At 33.9% G+C, this 21,397-nt stretch overlaps 1 protein-coding gene across 1 annotated transcript in view; it reads left to right on the forward strand.

The window, feature by feature from the left end:
• The window catches only part of THSD7A (thrombospondin type 1 domain containing 7A), a 423,389-nt gene extending 403,210 nt beyond the window's left edge, over window positions 1-20,179 (forward strand). The window contains exons 21-28 of the mRNA XM_072783986.1: window positions 210-355; window positions 775-949; window positions 5,281-5,454; window positions 12,632-12,727; window positions 15,500-15,582; window positions 15,934-16,144; window positions 18,554-18,641; window positions 19,301-20,179. Coding sequence (XP_072640087.1) covers window positions 210-355; window positions 775-949; window positions 5,281-5,454; window positions 12,632-12,727; window positions 15,500-15,582; window positions 15,934-16,144; window positions 18,554-18,641; window positions 19,301-19,385 — 1,058 coding nt within the window. The 3' untranslated portion in view covers window positions 19,386-20,179. The remainder of the gene's footprint in view (window positions 1-209; window positions 356-774; window positions 950-5,280; window positions 5,455-12,631; window positions 12,728-15,499; window positions 15,583-15,933; window positions 16,145-18,553; window positions 18,642-19,300) is intronic.
• Window positions 20,180-21,397: the final 1,218 nt, after the last annotated feature.

Here is a 21,397-nt window from a genome sequence, read left to right on the forward strand (position 1 = left end):
AGTCAAGGAACAGAAAATAAAATCTCTCTTGCTTTAAGTCTTACCACATAATCTTCAGAAAGGTTGAATCAGTGTTCTTTCATTTCAAAACATCTGAGCCTTACCCATTCCTCAGATCCCCTCAGCAAAAAGGTCTGTGATGCCTTCCCTCAAGATAGATGCTTGCACAAATAAATCACTACAGTTGCATCACTTTGTATCTCTTAAAGGGAAAATGATCCGAAGACGCACAGTGACCCAGCCCTTTCAAGGTGATGGACGGCCATGCCCTGCCCTGATGGAACAGTCCAAGCCTTGCCCAGTGAAGCCCTGTTATCAGTGGCAATATGGCCAGTGGTCTCTATGCCAAGTGCAGGTAATCAAATCTCAAGAAGTTGTGTAGAAATGTGTGTTCACTATCTGCAGGGACTTGTTTGCAGAAATATGTTTCAGAGCTGACAGCATGTTTCCTCCTCAAGATTTTAGGTGCCTTGCTATTTTGTAACTGTTTAATTAGTTTTGATAACAAGCAGTCCCTGTCCTGTGTTTTCAAAATCATTTGGAGACTGATTCATTTTAATGAAAATTTATTTGCCTGTCTTTGGCTAGAAAACAAATAAATTGTTCACTGTATACTTTATAGGCACTGTCCTCTAGGACTTCTTCCCTAGGGTTACAAATGCTTCTTTAACTGCTCATAAATCAAAATCAGTGGTGCAGAGATAACTGTAAGTGATGAGCTCACTAATCAATTATTTTTCTTTTCCTAATTAGTTATTTCTTCCTGCATTCCAGGATGCCCAGTGTGGCGAAGGGACGAGAACAAGGAACATTTCTTGTGTAGTGAGTGACGGGTCAACTGATGATTTCAACAAAGTGGTGGATGAAGAATTCTGTACTGACATTGAACCCATAATAGATGGTAATAAAAAAATGGTTCTCGAGGAAACCTGCACCAAGCCTTGCCCAGGTGACAATAGCAAAACACAATTCATAGTCTGGTCATTTCTTACTAGCACGAGGGTTGAGAAGGGGTTGCATCTGTAATCTAAGTTAAAGGCATGTCAGCAAGTCTTCTCATTCAATAGTGTCTGTGCCAATAACTGGACACTATAGTGTCGATGAAAGGGGGCTACTGCCTTGTTGCTGCCAACTAAGGGTGAAATCTAGGTCTCCCATGTGGCCTCTGCTTATCCCCACCTACCTGGAGTTTTAACACCTGCAGGTGTTGGCAGTTAAGGCCATAGGCTTGTGCTTGAGTGGGAAAGTATGAAAGAGAATTTGCACCTATTTAGAATTTCTGAGAGAGAGAGAAGCAGGGTCTAAGCACATAAGGACTAAAGAAATATTTAAGTCCTTGTAATGAAGGCTCACTCTGGGTCCTGAATAGAATCAACAACAAATCCACACCTAGATATATTGTATTAAAACATAAACTGTAGAGAAATAAGTAGTAAAGAATTATGAGAAAAAAGCAGATTACGTGCAACTAGAAGACAAGTAGAATTATGATAGAATTCTTCTTGGTTACAATGAAAGCCCAAAGACAATGGAATACAATGGAATATATGCAAAGTGTGGTGGAAAACAGCCGTGAACTGAAAATGCTATCCCCAGCAACATCATTCAAGAGTGAGAAAAAATATTAGGGAAGAAAATATTGAAAGAAATTATTCCAACTCAAAGTTGGACACAAGGGGTTCATGAAGTAAAATGTGGAAAGCAAATACTGTATATAAAATAGTTTAGAAATAACTGGTAAACAGTGATAAGCTAATATTTAGGAATTTGGGTTTGGGGCTCCCTGGGTGACTCAGCGGTTTAGTGCCTGCCTTTGGTCTGGGGCGTGATCTTGGAGTCCTGGGATCGAGTCCTACATTGGGGTCCCTGTATGGAGCCTTCTTCCCCCTCTGCCTGTGTCTCTGCCTTCTCTCTCTCTTTCTCTCATGAATAAATAAATAAATAAAATCTTTAAAAAAAAAAGGAATTTGGGCTCGATGCAGAGAACTTTAGGACAGATAGAAGGTAAAAATAAGTTCAATGTCAAGCATGAGCCTAAGGCTTTGAGAAAGATAGGGGCAACAGCTTATTATTAGAACAGGAAAGAGTAAGACTAAAAGTAAATTGCCTATAGTTCACCCTTAGGGGAAAGTTTTTAATCTCCCAATTTGCCTATAAGAAAAATATCAATCTCTTTAAAGAATGTGTTATTTCAAACAAGATCCTCACCAAAATAATGATTTGGCAGACAAATATTGTTTGGAGGCAAAAATAAATCATACCTTTTTTATTTGGATAGTTTTATAAAATTTTAAAGATGGAGAACATATTTTCAAAAGTTTATTTTGATGGGATTCTCTAAACACTATAAAAAGCTGAACATATGGGTTGCTCATTCATTTTCATCAATTTGCTCATTGCTTAGTTAGTAAATTATTTGAGGTGATAATATTGGCAGTTTCTATAGTTTATCAAGATGAACTGAATAAAATTAAGTAGAGCAGTAGATAAAACAACCTGATACTTTGATCTAAGTGCTAGACTTTAAGAGCATTCCTCACTGCATATTCAGTTGTAATAACAGTCTTGTATATACAGATAGTTTCATCTACTTCAGATAAAGAACTATCTTTCTAAAAATCTTACTTTCTAGACCTAGGCTAAGTGTTGCTTCTTAGATATTGCCATACCCACTAATAATAACCTATTCCTGATCCAGCAGTTTCCCCCCCCTTCCACTTCCTATCCCCCAAACTGGCCGGATTTCAATCCAGATCTTACACCCAATTCAATTGAATAAAATCATTTTGCTTCACAACAAAAGGAGGTTGAGGCTGTGGCAGCAGATAAAGGTTCTGGGAAGAGCCAAGGACTGAACCTTTGAGCTTCAATGTGCTAAATGGCTGCATAGTTGGTGAAAAGGGATCAAAGCTAAAAGTTGGAAGGCCTATCTCTTCCAAAGCCATTAATAGGACTATTGTGATATCCACAACACAGAGCAGCACTGGCATTCTTACCAGGCATTAGGGTCGACTTTCCTGTAGAATTTATCCTACTTCTTTTCATTATACTTCCTGCAGTGCGAGTACCCATTCATTTGATTACTATTATCAAGTGTTATTGGGGGCTGGGCACAGAGCTCAATTTTGGAGATACAGTGAGAGACAAATATCCCCTATCCAAATTGAGTTTACTTCTAACAGAAGAGACAGTTTAATCTTAAAGTAACATAAGTAAATACAAGATTGAAATCTGTCCCAAATGACCCAAAGGAAAGCAAGATCCCATAAGACCATCAAACTGGGCAAACACACCACTCTAATTAAATAATTACAAATCCAGGAGGAAGCTGCTCTTCTTGCATGAATTACCATCTATGCATCTCCCTTCCTCTCTTGCTCTAGTTGTCTCCAGTAATGGGTTTGGGAAGCTAGCAATATAGGAGCTACTAGGCTTTAAAGAGTAAAATACTAACATAGGAACACGTATTTCATACACTTGTCCTATTTTTTGCAGGCATAGTATAGTCTGTTATTACAATGGTTTGTATGGTCAACATATAAGAATATGTTTAGTACAAGCTAATGCCTTACTCTTATTTGCTGTTATTAAATTTTTGAGGCCTGATACTGGGTTCTTTGGGAGTAAGGATTATATAATTCACAGACAACTATTTATTTATTGAGTTCTGTTGTGAAATGCACTATGTCAAGTGATATAAGCACAGAGATAAAGCCTACTAGTAAAAAAGGTGTGTTTTGTCTCCATGTAGCTTGCAATTACTGAAGCACAGTTATATTACCTTTAGCTTGAGAGGATTGTTTAAAATTTTAAGTTTCTCCTGCATAATTAAAAACTGAGTAACCCAAAAGTATTTAAACATGCTTCCTAGCTTTTTAACACTTCTAAAATTTACTAGAATTTTCTGCACTTCAGGATGACATTGAATATTAACGACATACTATAAAACAGGTCTACAGAAATCACTTCATTTTATTATTATACATATATCTGTTAGTCAGTAATTCATGTCTGACCAAGATTTCTTAATTATAGCACAAGACATGTTTTCATTAATCAGATCTCCAGGCAACTTTGTGCTAATATTAGACAGCCAGCATAATATAAGGCAATATGAATTATGTATGTGGTATGGCTAGAATAATTAAAATGATAAGAATCCCTATGGATTTGTATCTATCATAATTTACTGTATCCTCTGAACAGTATCACCAATCAGTCCTGAAGAATGGAAGGGTATATAGGAAAGATATATTTCATTAACTCTTCCTTGTTCTCAAAATGGTTGACGATGCTGAACACATGATACACCAGCAATTCCACCCCTAGGTATACACCTAGTAGAAATGCACATATACATTTAAATGACTCATACTAAAATGTTCACAACAGCAGTATTCATAATAGAAAACATTTACAACTCTCCACATGCCCACCTATAGAATGAATATCTAAATTGTGATACCTTCATATAGTGAAATAGAATACAGCAGGAAGAATGATCAAAGTGGAACTACATTAAAACGTGGATCTTGCAAACAAATGAGTGAAATATTTTTTAAAACTTGTATAATTCCATATATAACACAAGAAGCATTTCTAAAACTCTTGAAAATGCCCTGTTGCTTGATTTGGGTATTGGTTCCATGGTTATATAATCAGATTGTGAAAATCCCAAAATTTATAATATGTGATAATTTTTCATGTATATTATTTTTTAATAAATAATTGAAAAAAGAAAATGTTGATTGAAGATGTAGATCAGATAAAATTACAAGTATTATTGCCACTACTTCCGTTGCTCAGTTGGCTATCTCATCTTCACACCTCTGGCAAGAAAGAGGGAAAAAAAAGTATAAATGCCAGTTTTCCCAGCCTTGTAGTTCAAGTTCTTTTGAAATTATAAATACCTACCAGACAAATCTTTATGTATATTTAGATTTTCATTGATACTACCAAGTACTTAATAAATCCTTTTACAATAATGACAAGAATGGTGGTAGGTTTTAATCAATTTGTTGTCTCTTAAGAGGAGGTGAATGATAAGGAACAAGCTCCTTCAAGCCATAGTCTATACCCAGTAACATCCATTCCAAAAATAACATTAATGCACGCTTATAAACTACATATGAACTTGCAAATTTAAATACTTATCTAAATCTTGTAAATATCATGTGTGACTAGCATACCAAAAAACATTTCCCAGTGAGATTAAGAAATAAAATTAATATATGGCTGGCCACTGTTTATGGGTATAAACTACAAAACTGTGTTTTACAGGTGACTGTTATCTGAAGGACTGGTCTTCCTGGAGCCTGTGTCAGCTAACCTGTGTGAATGGTGAAGATCTAGGCTTTGGTGGAATACAGGTCCGTTCCAGAGCTGTGATTATACAAGAGCTAGAAAATCAGCATCTGTGCCCAGAGCAAATGTTAGAAACAAAATCATGTAATGGTGAGTGCTACACAATTCACGAAACCTTTTCAATTTAGTTTTATGTTGATAGACAAAAGCCTAAGATATAAAATTTTCTGTTCAATAAGTAATTTGCTAAGATCTTAGGACTGAGAATTAAGTTTGATTCTGAAGTGTAAAAATTTATAGGAGGAAAAATTCACCCTTCATAAATTAGATATAAAATGTAAAAAATGTTTCACAGTTTTATGAGCTACAGAAGACTGAGATAATTAGGAGCACATTATTTGTACACCCAGGACAATCCTGAGCATATATAAATTTAACAATATGCTTTATTTAAATCAAAGGAAACAAGGAAAAATCCACAGCCAAGTGAAAGGCTCTACTATATTCTTGGAAATTGATAAAAGTATTGGCAAGAATTTGACATAGAACATATGAACATACATGTTCACAGTCTATGTGTGTATGTATACACACAAAAAAAGCCATGCACCCAGTATAAACAATACATGAAATTTCTAAGAACCACAGAGCATTAAAATGTCTTAGCTTGTGAACCCAGAGGCAGTCTAAATGAAAACAAAAGAATTTATCGGGCCTTCCTGTTAATGTCTTGAAACAATTAGGGAGTAGGACATTTAATAGCAATAGGAGCCAAAATATTAGTCATTACTGAGAAGTTGGAGGAAAAAGCTTAGAATGTGAGGGAAGAATGCTTAGAATAAAAGCCAAATGGGCTAGATGACTTAAGAATTAGGTGGAATTACCCACCTTGTCAGTCAAATCTTCCCAAGCTTACCAGTCAGATAAATCATTCCATATGTGTTAGGACTGTGTAGGTAATGAAAATGAAATAAGGGCAGCCCGGGGGCTCAGCGGTTTAGCGCCGCCTTCGGCCCAGGACATGATTCTGGAGTCTCAGGATCAAGTCCCGCATTGGGATCCCTTCATGGAGCCTGCTTCTCCCTCTGCCTGTGTCTCTGCCTTCTCTTTCTGTGTGTCTCTCATGAATAAATAAATAAAATCTTTTTAAAAAAATGGAATAAATTCCAAGGAAAGATTTGTTCAACCCAAAATGACAAAATTAGAAATCAATAACAATTGCAAAAGAAATCTCCCCATGCACATATATCAGGAAAAACTAAAAACCACACTTCTAGAGCATTACCAATCAAATGGAATGTGAGAGGCAGCACAGAAGTGCTTAGTAGAGAACTTAAAGCCTTAAATATGTAAATAGGAGGGAGAAAAGTTTAAAATGAGCTAAGCATTAAACTCAAGAGATTTTTTTAAAAAGAAAAAGTAGAATTTAACCAATATAGATAAATACAAATTCAATGAAATAGAAAACAAGATAATCAAAAGCCAATAGTTGACCAAAACTAAATGGACTACCTCATGGCAAAAATTGAGAAAAAAAAGAGCAAAATCCCTACTACAACTAATAGAGTAGAGTTTGACAATATATTTTATGAACGAATTTTGCTAATAAATATAAAAACTTCAAGATAATCTAGAATGTTACTATAATTTATATCAAGAAATAGAGAATCTACACCATGGATTCTGTAACTATTGAAAACTCAAATTTATCAAATATTTACTAACACATGAAACAAACTAAAACGTAAATGGCTTTGAGTTTTACCAAAATTTAAAGAAACAACTCCCTTTTATGTGCAATCTTAAAAAATAAAGTTGAATGGGAAAAAGATGAGGAAAATTCTCCCAGCTACAAGACAATATAACTGACAGTAAAAATCAGTCAATAAAGTCACCAATGAAAACAGATTGTCAAAGTCATAAAAATTATCTAACCAAATCATTAATATGACTAATTATAATTTATTTTATAAGTACAAAGATGCCAAAATATTAGAAAAACTTAAGGTAAGTCATCACAGTAACAGAAAAAAAGGCATATGATCTTTATTTATTTTTTTTTTTAAGATTTTATTTATTTATTCATGAGAGAGACACACAGAGAGAGGCAGAGACACAGGCAGAGGGAGAAGCAGGCTCCATGCAGAGAGCCCGACATGGGACTCGATCCTGGGTCTCCAGGATCATGCCCTGGGCTGAAGGCGGCGCTAGACCGCTGAGCCACCTGGGCTGCCCGCATATGATCTTTAAATGTGTGTTGAAAATATGTTTATACAATGCAACATTAATTCACAATAAAAACCTCCCCACACAACTTGAACTAGTAAATGATATCTGCCAAAACTAACAGCATACATCATAATATTAGGGAAAACATAAGAGACATTCCCTTGGAATCAATAACAAAGCAAGGATATTCACTATTGCTACTTCTTTTCAACCTAGAAAGCATAAACACAAGCTTAATAGTTGAAAACAAAGAAATAATCACTCACATTATAGATGATTTTCACATTGAATATTCTAACAGAAACAAAATAGCCAAAAGTCATGATTATCTCAATAGATACAGAAAAGGAATTGGACAAAAATATAACATACATTCATGATAAAAACTCAACAAGGGGGTCTTACCAAAGCAAAGGCCATCTTTGACAAACCCACAGTTAACATTATACTCAGTGGACAAGCTTGTAATTGTTCACCATTAAGAACAGGATGTCATCCTCTCTCACCACTTTTAGCAAATATACTACTGAAAAATCCTACCCATAGCAATGAGACAATAAAAGGAATTGAAAAGCATCCAAACTGATAAGGAAGAAGTAAAACTATCACTGCTTGCCAATGATATGATATAAAAAACTCTCCCCTAAAAACTATTAGAATAAATTAATTCAGTTATGTTGCAGGATACAAAATTGATATATAGAAACCTGTTTCATTTCTATATAATAATAACAAAATGGTAGAAAGAAAAAAACTCCATTTACAATTGTACCAAAAAGAATAAAACATCTAGAAAAAAAAAGCTTAACCAAGGAAATGAAATACTGTACACTGAAAACAATAAGGTATTGATGAGAGAAATTGAAAACTACATAAATAAATGGAAAGATATATCATGCTAATGGATTGGAAGAATATTGTTAAAATGTTCATATTACCCAAAGCAATCTATTGATTAAATATAACCCCTACCAAAGTACCAATGGTATTTTTCACAGAACTAGAAAAATCCTAAAATTTATTTGGAATCACAAAAGACTGAACAGCTAAAGCAATCTTGAGAAAGAGTAACAATGCTGGAAGTAGCACAATCTCAGATTTCAAACTATACTACAAAGCTATAGTAATCAAAACAGTAGGAATTGGCACAGAAGTAGACACTTAAATCAATAGAACAGAATAGAGAGCCCAGAAACAACCCACATGTATGGCCAATTAATCCACTACAAGAGAGGCAAGAAGATACAATTGGGAAAAGACAATCTCTTCAATAAGTGGTACTGGGAAAAGTGGACAGATACATGTGAAAGAATAAAACTGGACCAGTTGCTTATACCACACACAAAAATAAGCTCAAAATGGATTATAGACCTAAATATACCACCTGAAACCATAAATCTCCTAGAAGAAAACATAGGCAGTAATTTCTTTGACATTGGACTTAGCAACATTATTCTAGATATGTCTCCTCAGACAAGAGAAACAAAAGCAGAAATTAAACTATTGGGACTAGACCAAAATAAAAAAAGCTTTTACACAGAGAAGGAAACCATCCACAAAACAACAAGGCAACCAATTGAATGAGAGAAGATATTTGCAAATGATATATCTAATAATGGGTTAATATCCAGAATATATAAAGAACTTTTACAACTCAATACATACACACAAAAATCTAATGAAAAAAATGGGCTGAGGACCTGTATAGACATTTTTCCAAAGAAGATAACAGATAAATGGCCAAAAACATGAAAATATGCTCAACATCACTAATCACCAGAGAAATGCGAGTCAGAACCACAATGAGAATCTCCTCACAACCACTCAGGATGGTTAATTTCAAAAAGACAAGTGGTATTGGCCAGGAGTGGAGAATGCAAACCCTCATGCATTCTTGGCAGGAATGTAAATTGGTACAGCCACTGTGGTGAATAGTATGGAGGTTCCTCAAAAAATTAAAATTACCATATGACTCAGTAATTCCACTTCCGGGTATTTACCCAAAGAAAAAACACTAAGTCAAAAAGATATATGCACCCCATGTTTATTACAGCATTATTTACAATTGCCAAGATATAAAAGCAAGCTAAAAGCCCATCAATAAATGAATGGATAAAAAAATAAAATAAAATAAATGAATGGATAAAGATATGGTATATGTATATATGTATACATATATACAATATTCTATTACTCAGCCATACCAAAGAATGTGATCTGGCCATTTGAGACAACATGGATGAACCTAGAGGCTATTATGATAAGTGAAATAAGTTAAAGACAAATGTGTGGAAGCTAAACGAAATGAATGAACAAAACAAAAACGCAGACTCATAAATACAGGGAACAAGCTCATGGTTGCCAGAGAAGGGATTAGGTGAAATAGATGAAGGGGATCAAGACATACAAATTTCCATTTACAGCATAAATAAGTCACAAGGATCAAGAGTACATCATGGGGAATCAATAAGATTGTCATAACTTTGTATGGTGACAGATGGCAGCTACCTTTATCATGGTGAGCGTTTTTGTAATGTATGTAACTGTTGAATCACTGTGTTATATATCTGAAATACTAACTATACTTTACTTGAATAAAAAAAAATGAAAATGAAATCTCTTACCAATAAGACTCAATGACAAAATTAGAGAAAAATGAATCAAAACTAAGAAGAAATATATTTAACAGAAATGATGAAGATATATATAAAAGTAATGATGAAATCTTATTTAAGCACATAACAAAAACATTAGTAAAATAGACATGTTCGTGGATAAGCCTCAATGTCATTACATCTCAATTTTATACCAATTTATCTATAAATTCCATGTAATTTGAACAGATTTTTAAGTAATCTGGGAAATTGATGCTAAAATTCATATGGAGAGGTTGAAGACCATGAGTACCCCAGAATTATTAAAGCCCAGAATTTTAAGAAGAAAAACTGGGAGACAAGTTCAAGGGACTTACATGGCTTTATTCGAGATTTATTCTATAGCATTAATAATTTTTAAAGAGTGATCAGTCAACAATAAAGCAATTAGTCTAATGAAACTATCTCAGGAATAAATTCTCATGCATAGGTACATAACAGAAGTGAAAGTCAGTAGAGTAATGGGTGGGTAAATAATGTTGCAATAATTTGTCATCCATATAATGTTTTTAAAATTATCTTTAAGCTCACACAAAACTGTACACAAAACTGTATTCTAGGTAAATTATAGACCCAAAGATGAAAAGCATAACTGTAAAACATTTAAAGAAAATATAGGAGACCATCATGAATTCAAGGTAGAGAATAATTTCCTAAACATGACATGAGAAGCACAAAGATGGGAAAGATGAAAAATTATTTTAAGTGAAATCATGTACATAGTAATAGATCATAAATAAGGTTAGCAGAGAAGCCAAGGGCTTAGAAAAGATGTTTGGGAAGTCAATTAATTACTAAGGATTAGTATCTAGAAAAACAATTTTAAAATGTTTTAGTCCAAGAATATAAAATTCATCCAATTTTATATTCTTACAATTGTTTTGAGGATCCCAAATCTAAAAATTCTATTAAAAATGAAAAGATTTAAGATAACCATAAACCAATTTTATGTAACCACAAATAACAATACTTCCTGAAAAATAACTACTTTGCAAAACAAAAACAATGACTTTGACAAGCATGGTCTTGTTTTACATTTTTGCATATCTATATCTGGCTTAAAGGCAGACAAATGGATTCTCTTCTCTGCTTCTGTTTGCAACCTGTTGCAATCTTAGTTTAGTTTATGTATATGAAGAAAATCCAGCTCTACTCACACATATGTGTAGTTGAAAAAGGAAAATACACACACATACACACAATCTGAAAGTCCTCCAGGTTCTCTGGACTATACTTTGAAAACTGCTATTCTAGAATAAATAATTTCCACAATTCAATAAGAAAAGGCATAGACTTCAGTAGTATATAAAAAAATGGCCACAAGATATAAAGAAGCAACTTTCATAAGAGGAAATCTAAATACCCACATTTTTTGCTCTTTAATAGCATTAATAAATAGAGAACTACAATTTAAAATGACGATATAGCTTCCACAGCCCCCAGACTAACCAAAAAATTTAAATCTGGCAATTATAAATGTTCATGAAAGCTTAAGCAATGAGAACCCTTCTTCACTGCTGGTGGCTATGTAGATTGTCACTTTTTGGAGGAAGAAACAAATAATATTTAGTAAAGTTTCACCCATCCTTATGGTGATACCTGGCAATTTGTCTTCTAGATATGTACCTTAAAGAAGCATGAAGAGACTGCACGAGGTTAACCACTGAAGCATTGCTCTAAAAGCAAAAATTGAAAACAACCAAAAAGACCACCCAGCGAGGAAATAGCTAAAAAAAATTGTGGTGTTTAGTACAACGGAATTCTATATAGCAGTTGAAAGAAACATGCTATAGCTACATTTTTAAAAAACACACAAATATTTTGTCTGTATAATACCTATATTTAGAACGATACATAAAATATGATACTTTTTCAAATTTTTAATACATACAATTGACCTTTGAACAACACAGGTTTGAATTGTCCAGGTCCACTTACATAAGAGGGTTTTTTTAAATATAAATAAATTACAATATATTTTCTCTTCCTTATGCTTTTCTTAATAACTTTTTTTCTAGCTAACTTTATTATAAGCATATAGTATAACAAACACATATAAAAATAATTAACTTGTATTTTGTGTTATCAGTAAGGCTTCTGGTCAAGAGTAGGCTGTTAATAGTTAAGTTTTGGAGGAGTCAAAAGTTATACACAGATTTTAGACTGCATAGGTGTACATGCCCCTAATTCCCATGTTGTTCAAGGATCAACTGTACTGTATTATCATTAAAAGAATAATAATCATGGCAAAGAAATGGGATTTAGGAATAGGTCAGGAATTTTATAACATTTATGTGGCAATTTCAGGACAATAAATTCGAATCGTTTTTGAGACAGATTTACCACTTTTCAATTGTTTATAAATATTTTCGTAATATTCTTTCCCTATGGTTGTCCTTCTAGCCAGCAGAATGCTTCTGTTCATGTTTATTGTGTCCCTGCAGATGGACAGTGTTATGAGTATAAATGGATGGCCAGTGCTTGGAAGGGTTCTTCCCGAACAGTCTGGTGTCAAAGGTCAGATGGTATAAATGTAACAGGTAAACTTCCAATTTCTCTTTGTTTCTTGAAAGTCTTCCTGTAATACACATTGTTTAAATAAAGTAATTAAGGAAACAAAGATATTCTTTCAGTACCTAGTCTGTTATAATTGTAATCATTGACTATTTTGTTCTTTAATATTTCAATTAAATTTTCCCTCATCCAGACATGTTAGACAATGTTGTTAGCATTTAGTTAAAATACTAATTCCAGTAAATTATCATAATTCTTAGATTACCGTCCCTAGAAATTTTACATGTGAATAATTCACCACATGCTGAAAAAAAAATCAGTATTTTGTGACTATATCTGTTTCTGTACCTTAAAAACAATATATATTAAGACCAAAAATATTACCAATGGAATATAATTATAGAAATCCAAATACCTTGCTTGAAATTCAGAAATCTGTAATTCAACTTTTTATTAATTAATAGGTGGCAAATCTCAAGCCCAGAACATCTGGTCAGCTAACTGACTCTATCCACTCTGCCCCTGACTCAAAACTTATATATTCAAAGAAGAAGTCTAAATGAAAAATTTTTCTGCAATGTCCTTTGACCCAAAAATACCAAAGAGCTTCTCCAACCTGCAATTACTAAAAGTTTCCTTTTCTGAACCCCGTAAATGCAAGGGTTCTTAAGGAAACTGTGAAGTGGAGAGAAACCTGGCTCCAGATACGTACCTTGCAAATTTCCTAGCAAGAAACCAAGGTCGGAACCAGAACCTCAACCTTAAATACATGACCCAAAGATCTAATGTCTCTCCTTTAACATTTTTATAGATTTAATCTATAGGAATCTTCATATTGTACCAGTAGCATGAATTTTGAGAGTTAAGTATTCAGGGGGACCTGCTGACTTACTGCCATTGTTTTGACCCTCTGGCAGAGATAAAAGGTAATGTGCATTTGGATGCCTATTAGTAATGTCCATTTATAAATGTAGCTGTAATATATACAGTAAGATAACAGGAACAGAGATCAATATGCTTTTTGGAAAGCATCAGTTTTTTTATTAAATTTTAAATTACCTGGATTTATTTAAACCTAATTACTTATTTCCTCCCTATGAAAGCTGGAACAGGATATCAAATTATATTCTTGTGAAGGTAAGATTTTATACATGAGAAATCTGTATCAAGAAACATTGATAATAGCAACTCCCAGTAGACACATATATAACAAAGAAGAGACACCTACCAGGAAACCCTTAACTCTCTCACATTACTATTTTCTGGGAGTAAAATCTATTCTGAAGACACCACTGTAAGAGGCATAAGGTGAAATGAGCCCTGGGAAGGGAAGCATAGGTTTTCTGAATGTGAAGGCATTTATAGAGATGGTCCATTCAACTCAAGTGTTGAAAATGAAGGTCAACATGCTTCTTGAAACTACTCAGAAGGAACGTTGCAGTTTCCCCAGAGGGTCCTGTTGCTTTTCATGGTTCCCCCCCACCCCCGAATGGATGCAAATAATATTTGTCTGCCTTTTCTTCTACATGTTAGAAGCTCTTTTTCCACTAAAATTGGGGATATTCCCCAATGCAAAGGTAAGTCAAATTTTAAAGGACTTACCTGTAGAACTCATGTGTTCACCTTCTTTTTAATCCATTAAAGTATCCAATGTACTTCTTTCTAATACTCTTTGATACCAAAAAGCCAACGTGTAAATGATTTGTGATAAAATCTATATGCATATTCCTTCCATCTCTTAGGAAAAAGGAGATTCTTTGTGAGAAATAGACAAGCATGTAAAGTATATTACCTACCTTGATCTGTTGCTTTAATTTTATGAAGCTGTCCTTATTAGAAATCAAGATGTTGTTCACCTTTTTCTTCATGTGTTTCATGATAATAACTTCAATATGGCCATTTAACTGCAATTGCCTTGCAATGACTAACTGCTTTCTCATCACAACTTTTTAATGAATGGTTTATTTATAGTACTGAGAGATAGGGCAAAGAATTAACAAGAGGTATCTTTGATTAAATTCCAAAGGATCATCAATCCCATGAATAAAGGAAAAACTTTGTTTCCTAAAATTTTATTCAGCTGAGCAAGTATGGTCTGAAACTCTAAGTTCCCCCCATCACCAATATTGTTTCTCTAGTACATTTATTCTCATCTTAAAACCTCACTTGTAACAATTTAGGCATACTTGTTACTATACTTGGAACAAAGAAAGAGAAGGAGAAAAAACAGAACTACAATGTCAAGTTGAACAGTAATGCAAATACATCACTTAGTAGCTACAAATGTTTTCTTTCCTATACCCACAAAAATCCTGAATTGGCAGGAACAGTGATCTTCTCAAAGAAATATGCATTATTAAAAAATACATTTATGGGGGTAGTCACATAAATTAAAGACTTAATCTATCTCAGTGAATATGAACACTATTTCTCTGACTAGCCAAGAAAAAAATTTAAAGGGATATCAAATCTGATTTTTAATGACTGGGCCAATAGGGGATACAGGGAACTATGACAGAAATAACCTGTGTGCAGTTAATGTTTTCAAAGCAACTATAAGAACAAGTGCTTGTGGAGCACCTGCTGAGTGCCAGGCACTATGCTATCTCCTCTGAATAAGAAAGGCCTCAACTTCCTCTAGGAAGCAGTCAAGGTTAACAAAATATTTCACAATCAATCACCCTCAGAAAATCCATGGGGCTTCCAAAGTGGTTCAGGATTCAAAGACAAGTCTATTCATTGTATTTCTATCATTGCAAGAGATGCTACTTGTCAATGTGTGATTTTCTGTTCTGCAGGGGGCTGCTTGGTGGTGCGCCAGCCTGATGCTGACAGGTCTTGTAACCCACCGTGTAGTCAACCCCACTCGTACTGTAGTGAGGTATGTGTGAATTTATTAGGAAAGACAAGCCAGCTTCATTATTTGTCACTCCACTACCCCTTAAAAAGTCCATTTTCTCCCGTCCCCCCAAAAGGCATGTCTTGGGTCCTAAAGCTTTACTTCTAGACCTCTCCTTTTAATAATATAAACAATTCTGAATGCACTTACTTCCACTGTTAAAACAATCTGTGTACAGTACAAAAAGTATGTTCTTTTTTATGTTAGGACAGAAATTACATGTAGTAAATTCCTAAAACAACACTCCTTTAGAGACTTCTCTTCAAGTCAGATCAATTAAGCTCTCAAAGATCACTTTCTATGTGTGGTAGAAATCCTCTTGTTCTCCTGCAGATGAGGACATGCAGTTGTGAAGAAGGGTATACTGAAGTCATGTCTTCTAACGGTACACTTGAGCAATGCACACTTATCCCCGTGGTGGTGATACCCACTGTGGAGGACAAAAGAGGAGATGTGAAAACCAGTCGGGCAGTACATCCAACCCAATCCTCCAGTAATCCAACAGGACGGGGAAGGACCTGGTTTCTACAGCCATTTGGGCCAGGTGAAGTGACTAGACAGTGTTGATGTAGAATCCTTTGGTTATACCTTTAACCAATGTCAAAAGGTTAAAAAATGAGCAAGTGTTTTCATATGATTTATTTTTCATCTGTACTCATTCTGATATTACCATATAGTATAATGGTTTGCTATTATGAAAAAAACACTCATGCTCAAAGTTCAGAGAAATGAAACTATTCTCTCCTGAGGAAAAAAAATTAAGATATTATTTTGATCTCGGACCTAAATTTACAAGTATAATTACATTCACATTGAACAAAGAAATCTAACAATGAAATATCAATTAGGACTAAAGTGTATTGTCATTCAGAATTGGAACAAATAAAACTCTAAAGACATATAAGAATTTTTCATTTGGCCACAAACTGGTAATAATTTGAACCTAAAATAGGAACATCAGTAATGCTGTACCAGAGGGCACTTGGTAGCCAGACCAATTTCTATCAGCCTCTAGATTTGATAAACTCAAATAATCAGAATCTGTAGTAGCACCAGATACAGAAGGGCGAGGATGGAGCCTTCCTGTCTACATGGGATGATTTAAATTTGGAGACTGACCAGACCCTTGTCATATTAAACAGACCCTCTTAATGTGTCTAGTAATGGACTTGAAGCCAATACAGGCAAAAGCTTGAAGGCCTAATAAAATGTTATACCTACCCCACACACATTCTCTCCCCAGGTGGAATAAACTATATGCTTATTCCTGGAACTACAGCTGGTGCTTAAAATTGTGCTACAAGGGCTAAATGGTAGCTAAGATAATGACAGTTTTTCTCACACCAAGAGGTATTACTAGTTAATGACCAAAGGAAATCTCTAGGCAAAGCCAGGCATAGTCTACTTTACAGTTGTTAGAAATAGGAGAAAAGAAGGAATCTGTATAGCACTTCCCTATTTATAATGTATTAAGTCAAAAACACTTACCCTTATTGGAGAATTACTATTAGTATTTTAAGTATTTTCAGTATTTGGGTGATTTAACCTAAATACCGTGATTTAACTGCATGATCCCTGCCTCGGTAAGGTTATTAGCTGAAAATACAATTTATTTTGCAAAGCTGATGTGTCTGTGCTGGAAACTCTTTTCTCAGTGTTCAAGATAGTGGACTGGCAAATGGCCATTCAATAGCCAATCTTGACCTTGACTAAGAATCCAAGCATACCTTCTCTCATCAAAACTGGTTTTTAGAGAGAATTGTCATTTTAAATTTAATATATACCCTCCCTAAAATGATTATAGGTTAAAAAGGTTTATGTTCTTTAAAAGTACATTTAGACTTTGTTCTTGGCTTTTAAAAAACTCAGTATGTGTTGAAGAACTCTCAGGGCAGATGAACCCAACAGTGGTTAATTTTAAGCCCAGTCTCTCATTTTTAAAATCTTTAGAATCGAAAGGATTTCAGAATATTAACAGTTTAGTTCCAACAAATGGACCCCAGTTGATCAGTTCTCAGTGGGAAAACTTTCACAGTAGTGACTTTCTTTTGATGACTTCCAAATATTGAATAAACCAGAGTGTGGAGTCCATTTGCCCAATCTATAATTTCAGCACTGATATGTTTAATTATATGTATGCAACAGAAAATATATATTGATATAATGATCCAGTTAGGCAAATTAATACTATAATCTAGTTGAAGTTTATTCTAAACACAAAACTAAAAAACTCAAAGAAAAGGAGACCAGAAAACCGAATTAGAAAAGTTCCTATCCTTCCTAATTCCATATAATAAAAAAGGTAGAAAAAAGTTATTTAGAATTAAAAAGTTATTTATAGGTTATAGTCAAACTTGGCTAGTTTTACAAATGATATCATCAAATAAACTTTAAAGTACAGTGGTGTAAATTAGATAAAAAATTAATTCCAAAAAATGTTAAATATATTCACTTTCAATTCATCTAGGAAAAAAGGTTAAAATTACAAAATTTATGTTCAGATACCTGTCTGCATAAACCCTAAGCTCTAGGACTTTAATGAAATTGCATTACTTTTCTTCTTCCCTTATAATTGCCATTCTCAGAATGAAAATCAGAAGAAAATGTTTATTTAGCACTACACATATATTGGATTTGAAGTAAAATGTAGATAAGCAGCAGCAAAAATTTAGGCATATGAACTTGAAATCTGAATGCAAACTGAATTAAAACCATTATTTCTTTTCCATTCAATTCTCACTGATAATTTATCTTTAATGAAGCAGCATCTAACTCATAATAGCAGCTTTGCTTTAATCATTAACTATGCCTAAGCAATAATTAATTTTGTTTTGAAAGGATTTGCTCATATGTGACTGGTCATTGGTCATAGTTAAAGACTGTCATATATATTTTTATATATGCACACATACCAGACTAATGTAAATTAATAACTAATATCCATTCTTCTTAGATGGGAGACTAAAGACCTGGGTTTACGGTGTAGCAGCTGGGGCATTTGTGTTACTCATCTTTATTGTCTCCATGATTTATCTAGCTTGGTGAGTGATTAAATATTTCAAAATCTAAGGGGTTACATATCTCTTTAGTTTGGCAAAAATAGTTGACTATAATACAGAAACAGCAATTTTTGTCTCACATAAGTACTTCACATTTATTTAGCATTCATCTGAAATTTGAAATAAAAATAGTTTTCATCATAGACAGTCTAAAAACTACCAAATATGAGCCATATAGTGTCTGAAAATGAGCCAGAGCTGCTCCAGGTCATCTCAAATATGTTCTCTTTGGTTATACAAGATAATATTGCTTTGTATGCTTATGGTGAACTACAAGGTTTGATACTGAATTACTACTGGAGAAAGATATGATAATGATACCTATTTTTATTTAACTGTCTTCTTTAACACGTTATAAAGATTTCTGGTCAAATATAAATGATTATAGTATTTCCATTATTAGTAATTCCATTTGATATTTCTTCTACAGGATAATAAAATATTTGAGGGGTTCCATTTCAAGTTTATTTAGAGCATAAAATAAGAAATTCAAAGACACCAGAATATCAAACTTTAATGTTGAATTTAGGTCATTAGGCAGTTAGGCAACTTTATCAATAGATTGAATTTTTCCATGTAAAAGAGTAAAATTTACAATTAAAGATGGATTTTCCTTTCCTGATTATTATTATTATTTACAGCAAAAAGCCAAAGAAACCCCAAAGAAGGCAAAACAACCGACTGAAACCTTTAACCCTAGCCTACGATGGAGATGCAGACATGTAAAATAGAACTTAACCCTGGCAACAACCAATTTCAGTTTTCTGACTTTGCAGTAGACATCCAGCAGCCACAAAGCTCTTCACACTGTGTGAATTAAAATGCACTGTAACTTTTTAAAAGAGCATCAATGAAAAGAGTGAAAATCACAGTGCCATTGGAGAAATCAAGACAGTACCACTTACATTAAAAAAAAAGAAAGAAAAGAAAAAGAAAATCAGCCCTGAGAATTCTAGATTTAGTTGAATACATGCTGCATTCTGAGAGTTTTTGTGATCTTTTCTGAAATCTACCAACTGACAGTTCCCTTTCATCACTACAATATGGTTGTGGGATTGGTCAGTTAGGAGACCTGATGAAAGCCTCTGTTGGCAGTGTTAACCCATAGTAACATTTTAGCATGAAGAATTTATACCAAGATCTCTACAATACTATAGTCAAGCATAACAACATGTATACTCAATTGAATGATACACATTACTATGTCAGACTATGTACTTGTCAATAAACAGTTTTAATGGTGAATGAGAAATAAGCTCTAAAGTGAACAGAAAACCATTGAATAAATTCAGCATTTGGGTGGTTGATGATAGCTCTCATTAACCTGTATTTCAGAGGCAAAGACTCTTTTATAAGACTTAATTTTTGTTTTTCTCCGAAGTACGAATGCTGGACATGTACTAGTATCTTAGAAAAAAAAAAAAAGTCCTCAAGTTCTGTATTTTAGAGTGGTTATTGTCTGGAAAACTAATTTGCTTGTGTTAATACGTTTCTACTTTCCCTAATTTTCAAACTGGTTGCCTGCATCTCTTTTGCTATATGGAAGGCACATTTTTGCACTATATTAGTGCAGCATGATAGGCACTTAACCAGTATCGCCATAGAAACTGCCTCTTTTCATACGGGATGAAGACATCTGTGGTAAGAGTGTCATGGAGACATTTGCAAGTTCTTGTATCCAGAAGAGAATAAAGTTCAGTTTGGATGAGGACAGGATGGAATTAGCTATTGCATCTGCTGAATACACTCTTCCTCATTGCTGCAGCCATTGTGAAATCGACATGACAGTGATTTAAATGTTCAAATCCCGAACTCATTGACCCTGCAAAAGATGAATCCCTCTAGTTGGTTTTTAATGTACTTTGAAGGCAGTTTATGACTAGATTTTTATATTTGTTATCTTTGTTAAAAAAAGAAAAGAAAAGAAAAAAAGGAGCCGGTTGTCTTTTTAATTTTGAGCAGATGGAAAAAATAATGTCTTGATAATGTTTGTAACTAGAACTCAAAATTGTGTGATTTCTCTTTTTCCCTGATTTGTTTTCCAGGTTCGCATCAAATGTATCCATAGTTTTGTCTTTCTCACTAGTAAAATTTGAAGCAGTCTTTGTAGTATTTCAAAAACTAAAATTTTCAGAAAAGAATAGTTTGCCCAGGGCTTCATTAAATATCTAGACCAAAGGTGGCAAACTTTTTCTGTGAAGGACCAGATAGTAGATATTTTCAGCCAGGTCTATGTTGCACCTTCTCAACTCTGTCATCATGAGGATGCAGGTGTAGACGATACACAGTGCATAAGAGAATGAGCGTGGCTGTTTTCCAATAAGCCTTTCTTTGTGACATGTTGTGGTTTGTGAACCACTGGTTTAGAAGTTTTTTCAGTGCTTACCTCTCTATATTGTGTCACCTTTTGTTTTCACTCATTTACCCTTAGAATGCCATCAGTGTTTAATTTCAAAGGTGAAAAAAAGTCATTAAACTTTATCACTGTTTTCAAAGTAACTGCATTTTTCACACATGTAACCCTGGGAATGGCACAGTGAAATGCTATTTCATTTGGCAGACTTCTTTTGTATGAAAAGAAAATGCAAAAGGTGCCATTGCAAAGCAACTCCATTTTTCAGGCAACATTTATTGCAACAACCTTTGGTAGAGGGGAGGACATTAGGTTTTCAGGTCTATTAAAAATAATGTAATAAGCTATTTTATCTTAAACATAGCTGTGTTACTATAAAAGTGGT

This window comes from Canis lupus, chromosome 18 (assembly GCF_048164855.1).
Source record: "Canis lupus baileyi chromosome 18, mCanLup2.hap1, whole genome shotgun sequence".
Taxonomy (NCBI): Eukaryota; Metazoa; Chordata; class Mammalia; order Carnivora; family Canidae; genus Canis; species Canis lupus.